The sequence below is a fragment of the Cynocephalus volans genome, chromosome 10, assembly GCF_027409185.1.
Source record: "Cynocephalus volans isolate mCynVol1 chromosome 10, mCynVol1.pri, whole genome shotgun sequence".
NCBI classification, from domain to species: Eukaryota; Metazoa; Chordata; class Mammalia; order Dermoptera; family Cynocephalidae; genus Cynocephalus; species Cynocephalus volans.
The window spans coordinates 1,819,025-1,827,308 of record NC_084469.1 but is presented as its reverse complement, the minus strand read 5'-3'; the positions used below and the strand labels follow the sequence as shown (position 1 = coordinate 1,827,308).

Genomic DNA, 8,284 nt, shown 5'->3' with positions numbered 1-8,284 from the left:
AAATGAAAGAGAGAAGAAAACCAAAAATCTCGTCTGAGCTTGACTCTTGGCGGTGGTGCTTTTGCCAGCGCCTCTGCAGTGGTTCCCAGGGAAAGCCTGCCAGACAGGGACAGAGGGACAGACCAGTGGAGCGGAAGAGAGGCCAGAGCCGGCTTGCAATGTTCCAGGGGGTGGGGAAGGCTGCACCGACTCTTAAATAATTGGTTCGGAGACAATTGGCCATCCTATGGAAAAGATAAAATAGATCCCTATCTCTCAGCAGGCCTCCAAATAAATTCCAGATGAACTAAAGACCTACGGGGTCTTTAAGCAAAATTAATATGGAGCTTTTGGAAGAAAACACAGAATGATAGCTGTATGACACTGGGATAGGGAAAGGTTTAACAAGGTATAAAACGTGCAAAACATAAAGGAAAAGATGGTAAACTTTACATTAAAATTAAAATCTTCTCTATGACAAAAGACATCATATACAGAGTGTAAAGACAAGCCATAGACTGAGAGGAAATTTGCAACCCATATAACAAAGAATAAATCTGTAGAGTATCTTCAAATGTCTAAGAGAACCCAATAGAAAAGTGGGCAAAGGGATCTGGCTGGTTAGCTAACTTGGGAGAGCATGGTGCTGATAACACTAAAGTCAAAGGTTCGGATCCCTATACACAACAACAACAACAAAATATATATACATATATATATATATATATATATATATAAATAAATATATGGGCAAAGAGTATGAACAAGCAATTCACAGAGAAAGAATCCCAAAAAAGGTCAGTAACAAAGGAAAAGTCAATCAATTTCAGTTGTGATCATAACTGGAAATTTCAACTGCAAAGCCCCATTCAGCATCCACAGAACTGTTAAAAATGAACATCTGGGGGGCCAGCCTGTGGCTCACTTGGGAGAGTGTGGTGCTGATAACACCAAGCCAAGGGTTAAGATCTCCTTACTGGTCATCTTTTTAAAAACAAAAAGCAAAACCCCAGAAAGTAACAAGTGTTGGTGGAGATGAAATCAGAACAACAAATTCAGATTAAAGATTGTGTGTGTGTGTGTGTGTGTGTGTGTGTGTGTGTGTGTGTGTGTGTGACTAGTTGGTACAGGGATCAAAGCCTGGAACTTAGTGTTACCAGCACCACACTCTAACCAACTGAGTTAACCAGCTAGCCCAAGTTTAGAGTTCTTAATTGGCTTTTACTGTATTTGTTATTCTAGAACTGGGCAACACCTCGTTCTATAAAGTAGAATGAGTGTTCCAATGAGCTGAGCACAGGAGGTTGAATTTATAGACAGAAAAGGGATGGAAGAAGTAGAAACAGAAAACAAAAGACAGATTGGTTGTTTCAAAGTTACTTTTCTTGAAAAGGCTAAAGCAGAGGGAATTTCCTTACCTTGATGGCTAAAACTGGTATATTTAGAGATCTGGCTACTAACTCTCCTGATTCCTGAGAAAGTCAGATAAACAATTTGGTTTTAGCATGTGACTCCATTTTAGTTTGGTCTGTTGGGCCTAGTGCAGGAGCTCAGTCCAAACCTATAAATTTTATGGAACAGAACCCTTGTCCATTGCTGGTGGGAATGTAAAATGGTGCAGCTGCTGTGTTAAACAGTATGGAGATTCCTCAGAAAATTAGAGGGCTGGCCAGTTAGCTCAGTTGGTTAGAGCATGGTGTTATAATACCAAGGTCAAGGGTTCAGATCACCAAACCTGTCAGCTGGAAAAAAAACAAAAACCAAACAACCCGGGCTGGCCAGTTAGCTCACTTGGTTAGAGTGTGGTGCTAATAATCCCAACCTCAAGGGTTTAAGGATTTGCATCCCCACACCAGCCTGCCAGGGAAAAAAACCAAACCAAAACAAAACAGAATTACCATGTCTACTACTTCTGGGTATCTATCCAAAAGAATTGAAAGCAGGGACTCAAACAGATAATTGCACACCCATGTTCAAAGCAGCATCATCCACAATAGCCAGAAGGTGGAAGCAACCCGTGTCCATTAAGGGATGAATTGATAAACAAAATGGAGGAATCCTGAAGACAGTATGCTAAATGAAAGAAGCCAGACACAAAAGGACAAATACTTTATGATGATGCTGCCTATGTAAGGGATCTAGAGCAGTCAGATTCATAGAGACAGAAAATAGAATGCTCATTGCCAGGGGCTGGGGGAGGAGGGAATGGGAAGTCACTGTTTAATGGGCACAGAGTTTCACTTTGGAAAGGTGAAACAGTTCTGGAGATGGATGGTGGAGATGGTACAGAACAATGCCACCGCATGTAAAATCATGCAACTGTATACTTACAACAAATGGTTAAAGCCGTAAATTTTATGTATACTCATATTGTAACGCAATAAACAAAAATAGAAATTTAAAAGAATAAAGTTGGCTTAAATCCAGGCCCTCAACCTAGCAGAGCCGCTCAGGTGACCCCGTTCACCTGGTCCAGCTCATCGACCTCGCCCCCGCCCCTCCCTCCCCAGCCCCGCCCCTCCCTCCCCAGCCCCGCCCCGCCCTCCCCAGCCCCGCCCCTCCCTCCCAGCCCCGCCCCGCCCTCCCTCCCTCCCCAGCCCCGCCCCTCCCCGCCCCCACAGGTTGCGACCCTGCGGCCCCCGCCGTCTCACCACGCAGGCGCGGAGCGGTGGCCAGGATGGGGCGTGGCCTCATTCTGCGCCTGTGCTGAATTCCAGCCGCCACTGCTGTGGGATAAAATGATTCCCAGGTTGGGCTCCCTGGCCTGTTGGCCTAGTGGAGGCCGACACAGCACACGCGCAAACCGAGCACGCGCGTCAAAAGACGGAGAGAGCGCGCGCTCCCCACGTCCTGCGCGCCCGGCTGCCAGGCCTCCGTCTCAGTCGTCACTCCCGCAGGGCCGGGGCTGGCGTGCCCACGTCTGAAGAGCAATGCCCCGGGAGATCATCACGCTGCAGCTGGGCCAGTGCGGCAACCAGAGTGAGCAAGCGAGCCCTGAGCCCCTCCGGTCTCTGGGTCTGCCTCTTCCCGGTCCTACCCAAGAGCTCGGCATCCACTAGTCCCTCTTTCCCTTCCATGAGTCTCCTGCCCTACTGCGTATGATGACCCAGACCGAGAGCTGTGCCTCAGCCCTGGGCTGTGATGGCTCAGAGACCCAGGTGTCTTGGGTCCACCCTTGAGTGTGACAGCCTCTGAGCCTACAGCTGGGCTCCTCAGGCCTTAGGACTCAAGTAGACTCAGGTGTCTCCCCCTCTCTCCCAGTTGGGTTCGAGTTCTGGAAACAACTGTGCGCCGAACATGGTATCAGCCCCGAGGGCATCGTGGAGGAATTCGCCACCGAGGGCACTGACCGCAAGGACGTCTTTTTCTACCAGGTGCCCCCAGCGACTTGTCCAGGGCCGGCCGTGGCCCGGGGGTCCCTGAAGGGAAGGGCAGCGGCCTGGTACTGGGAAATCCGCTGGGCAAAAGGGCCAGGCGGCTGGCTTGAGGAGGGAGGGCCGGCAGGAGCCAGTGTTGGGAGGACTGAGGACTGGGCAGGTCCTAGCCGATTGGGCCCCTTCCTGGACTCCCCTTGACAGGCGGACGATGAGCACTACATCCCCCGGGCCGTGTTGCTGGACCTGGAGCCCCGGGTGATCCACTCCATCCTCAACTCCCCCTATGCCAAGCTGTACAACCCAGAGAACATCTACCTGTCCGAGCATGGAGGAGGAGCTGGCAACAACTGGGCCAGTGGATTCTCCCAGGTCATTTGCTATTCCCTGGCAGGGCCCACAAGTCCCTGTGTGGCCGCAGGCTCTGTGACTTCTCAGAGAGATGAAACCAGATCAGGATGTATGAGAGCTGGAAGGAGAGAGACATGGCTGCAGGGAGTTAACTACATAATATTAAGAACCTGCACTAGCTGGTGCTGTGTGCCAGGCTATTCTAAGTGCTTTACATGTGTTAACTTATTTAAACCTCGGAGGTACTACAGGTTCACAGCCTCTTATCTGCCTTTCCAGAATCCAAAAAGCTCTGAAGCCAAAAGAGCAGCAAAACCAAATCTCAATGGAGACAGACTATTTTAGAGTTTCTGTCCATTTTATTGTTATTACTCATACCTTTCATTACAGAAATATTAATGTATTTGATTAATGCACCTCAGATCTCCTCTGGGGTTTTATTTAATATACATATATGTACCATATTATCTTTCTAAAATCTGAAATATTTTGAATTACAAAACATAACTGGCTCCAAGGATTTTAGATAAGGGTCTGTGGACCTCTATTATTACCTTCATTGTACAGAAGCGGAAACAGGCATAGAGAAATCAATAACGTGCCCAGAGGCACTCAGCTAAATGGGCTGCAGCTAATGTATGAACCCAGGTAGTCTGGGTATAGAGTGCTTGCTTTTAACCACTGTGCTGTACTGCCTCTCAATGTAGATTAAAAGCAGGGCAGGGGCCGGCCCATGGCTCACTCGGGAGAGAGTGGTGCTGACGACACCAAGGCCAAGGGTTCGGATCCCTGTATAGGGATGGCCGGTTAGCTCACTGGGAGAGTGTGGTGCTGACAACACCAAGTCAAGGGTTAAAATCCCCTTACCGGTCATCTTTTAAAAATAAAAGGCAGGGCACCTATGCTACAAAAAAGTACTTTCAGGTGCTATAAGGAGAATCAAGGGTGGCTATTCTGAGGTCATGACCCTCATCACATGGTCCTATCCCACTCTGACCCCCCCCCATGTCTGTCTGTACAGGGAGAGAAGATCCATGAAGACATTTTTGACATCATAGATCGGGAGGCAGATGGTAGTGACAGTCTAGAGGTAAGTGTCCCAGGAATGCTGGTGGGAGCCGACATAGGGAAGTCTTGGCAACACCCTTTAGAAGCTATCTATTCAGCACAAGACCCACCCATGTACCCTTTGCACTGTACAGAAGCTACTGGGCCTTGCTGGAGACAAGGCAGAGTCTCCTAAGCTGTACATGTAAAAGGACCGTAGGGGAAGGAAGGGCTCAGTAAGATAGGAGTCCAAGAAATTGTGGGGTGAAGGGCCAGCCTGTGGCTCACTTGGTAGAGTGTGGCACTGATAACACCAAGGCTGCGGGTTCCGATCCCTAATAGGGATGGTTGGTTAGCTCACTTGGGAGAGCATGGTGTTGACAACACCAAGTCAAGGGTTAAGATCCCCTTACCAGTCATCTTTAAAGAGAAAAGAAATTGTGGGGGGTGAGTCCAGTTTGAAATTCTGCTACTAGATACCTGGACACTGTTGCCCATTCTCCATGCAGGGCTTTGTGCTGTGTCACTCCATCGCTGGGGGGACAGGCTCTGGCCTGGGCTCCTATCTCTTAGAACGGCTGAATGACAGGTAAGTCTGTGTTTGGGGGACTAGGAGGAGACATGTCCTCCAACTTGGTTTCCCAAGTGACTGGGAGGCCCTGCAGATAAACATCCCTATGTGCTGGAGTAGGAAAGAGCCCTTCTAGTCTCTCCTATAGTGAAGAAAGTGAAGTTACAACAACTGAGAACCCAATCACACTCCTAGTGGTGGGAATTGGAGCCTAGGATCTGGGCCAGGTACGAAGGTCCAGGGAGTGTGGCCAGATTAGGAGCTGGAACTCTAGATCCTAAGATGTCTCTCTGCCCTTCTCCCTTGGGGGTTACAGAGTTCCAAAAGTCAAGTTTCCCTTCTCTACTGATCCTGTGACCCACCCAATTTCCCCTTCCAGATTTAGCTGCTTTCCAGACAGGTGTTGGGGAACCTCATGTTCACCAAGCTCCAGTCTGTTGCCCTGATCTTTTTCTCCCAACCCCCACCAGGTACCCCAAGAAGCTGGTGCAGACGTACTCAGTGTTTCCCAACCAGGATGAGATGAGCGACGTGGTGGTACAACCTTACAACTCACTCCTCACGCTCAAGAGGCTGACCCAGAACGCAGACTGTGTGGTGAGTCCTGGATGCTACCTTTCCCCACTCCCAGTGTCCCTGTCGACTTATTCATCTTCATGCATTTAAAAAGCCCATTCTGAGCCCTCCTTTGCCAGAGGCCTGTGCAAGTCCCTTTTAGATGGGACTCTCTGGCCATGAGGCTCAAAGGATATTAAGCTTCAGAGCCTAAGTTCAGGCGGGTTTCCTATTTTCACTGTTCCCATAAATGTGCCACCCTCTTTTGTCCCCCCAGGTGGTGCTGGACAACACAGCCCTGAACCGGATCGCCACAGACCGCCTGCACATCCAGAACCCGTCCTTCTCCCAGATCAACCAGCTGGTGAGCACCCACTACCCACTCCTGGACTCCTTTGGACTGGACACCCTCCTTGCTGGAGGGCCATCTGGGGAAGGGAGGCTCATCCAGGCCAAAGCCTATGAAGTGACACCCCTGCCCCCAGGTGTCCACCATCATGTCGGCCAGCACGACCACCCTGCGCTACCCTGGCTACATGAACAACGACCTCATCGGCCTCATTGCCTCGCTCATTCCCACACCCCGGCTCCACTTCCTCATGACCGGCTACACCCCCCTCACCACGGACCAGTCAGTAAGAGCAACCCTCAGTGGCCCAGGCCAGGCTGGCCCTGGACCTGGCAGGCCCCAACCTAGTCTCTCTCTTTCCCCCACTACCCCAGGAGCTGCCCTCTGCAGCTCCCAGAGGCTCTGCGCTCAGGCACAGATCTACAGCTTTCTTGCTGACATGCTCTCTGTCTTCCCATCTTCCTGTCTTCCCTCTGCCTTTGGCTCCTGCAGGGCTTGGGTTGTATGGAGTTGGGTTTTGCTACTGCACAAGGGCACGAGTTTGCTGAGCGGAGGAGGGCTAAGACCGTAATCCTGTGGCAGAGACTCAGTACAGACCTGAATCTAAAGACATTCCCCACAGAGACCCTCCTACCCCGAGTCTGACGGGAACATGTGTTGACCGCTGTTCTCTGTCCATGAATCAATGGACTGTGCCCTGAGTGCTGGCCTGGTCCCTGTGACCCACTGTCCCATCAGGTGGCTAGCGTAAGGAAGACCACGGTCCTAGATGTCATGAGGCGGCTGCTACAGCCCAAGAACGTGATGGTGTCCACAGGCCGGGACCGCCAGACCAACCACTGCTACATTGCCATCCTCAACATCATCCAGGGAGAGGTGGACCCCACCCAGGTGGGTGAGGCCCCTCAGTTCTAACCCCTGAACCTGCAGGCCTAGAGGAGAGGCTACCATCACCACTCCTGTGCCCACCCCAGGTCCACAAGAGCCTGCAGAGGATCCGCGAACGGAAGTTGGCCAATTTCATCCCCTGGGGCCCAGCCAGCATCCAGGTGGCCCTGTCCAGGAAGTCTCCCTACCTGCCCTCAGCCCACCGTGTTAGCGGTCTGATGATGGCCAACCACACCAGCATCTCCTCGGTGAGTCTCGTAGTTTGCACCTCTTTTCCCCTAATTGGTTTCCTGATTGTGACTCACCTCTCTCCATCCCAGTTGCCCCTGCTTCCAGCTTTTTTGCTGTAGTACAGCCCAGCCTTGATTTCCTGGCTCTCTGGGCCACATTGTTTCTCAAAATTCTTTGTCGCCCTTGCTTTCTGTTTACCCCAAGCTCTTTGAAAGGACCTGTCGTCAGTACGACAAGCTGAGGAAGCGGGAGGCATTCCTGGAGCAGTTCCGCAAGGAGGACATGTTCAAGGACAACTTTAATGAGATGGACACGTCCAGGGAGATTGTGCAGCAACTCATTGATGAGTACCATGCAGCCACACGGCCAGACTACATCTCCTGGGGCACCCAGGAGCAGTGAGTCCCCCAGGACAAGGACCCTCATCTGCCTTATTGGTTGGGCCAGGCCCCATCTGACTGACCACCCCCTCAGAGCACAGATCAGGGACCTCACACGTCTCTTTCTCATACACACACGTACACACATTCTCTGTTGGCCTGGGGACATGTTTCCTTCTCCTCTTATGAGACTATCTTTAATAAAGCAGTGGACATAAATGAAGTCACTGGTCTCTTTGAAGGCTTTAGAAACCGGGCAAGGGGATGCCTGTTCTTTTACCATCACTCTGATGGAGTCCCTCCCCATTTCTAGCATCTTCAACTCTGAGCAAACGGTCTCCCCCAGATTTTCCTTCTGCCTAATTTTGGAGAACACAGGTGGGGTTTGACCTACCTGAAATTCCTTTCCAGGGTGAATAGGCCCACAGATATTACCTTGTTCTCTGTCTGGCCCCCTTTGGATCCCAGTTGCCTCTCACAAGTCACTATATTAGGTGAACATTCCACCCGTTTCATGTTCCCACATCAGAGAGTCCTGTTGATTACAAAATCTGTGGGC

The 8,284-nt window shown here is 50.7% G+C and overlaps 1 protein-coding gene across 1 annotated transcript; it reads left to right on the top strand.

Moving 5' to 3' along the window:
- Positions 1-2,689: 2,689 nt before the first annotated feature.
- Positions 2,690-7,931, top strand: LOC134388141 (tubulin gamma-1 chain). The gene is made up of 11 exons (XM_063110949.1): positions 2,690-2,958; positions 3,241-3,353; positions 3,558-3,725; positions 4,726-4,794; positions 5,261-5,340; positions 5,793-5,919; positions 6,155-6,241; positions 6,363-6,512; positions 6,965-7,117; positions 7,201-7,362; positions 7,550-7,931. The coding sequence occupies exons 1-11, from the start codon at positions 2,910-2,912 to the stop codon at positions 7,745-7,747; spliced, it is 1,356 nt and encodes a 451-aa protein (XP_062967019.1). The 5' UTR covers positions 2,690-2,909; the 3' UTR covers positions 7,748-7,931.
- Positions 7,932-8,284: the final 353 nt, after the last annotated feature.

Coding starts and splice junctions, on each gene's coding strand:
- LOC134388141 (XM_063110949.1), top strand. CDS start 2,910: ATGCCCCGGGAGATCATCACGCTGCAGCTGGGCCAGTGCGGCAACCAG. Junction 3,354..3,557: donor AGGACGTCTTTTTCTACCAG/GTGCCCCCAGCG, acceptor TCCCCTTGACAG/GCGGACGATGAGCACTACAT. Junction 6,242..6,362: donor TCTCCCAGATCAACCAGCTG/GTGAGCACCCAC, acceptor CCCTGCCCCCAG/GTGTCCACCATCATGTCGGC.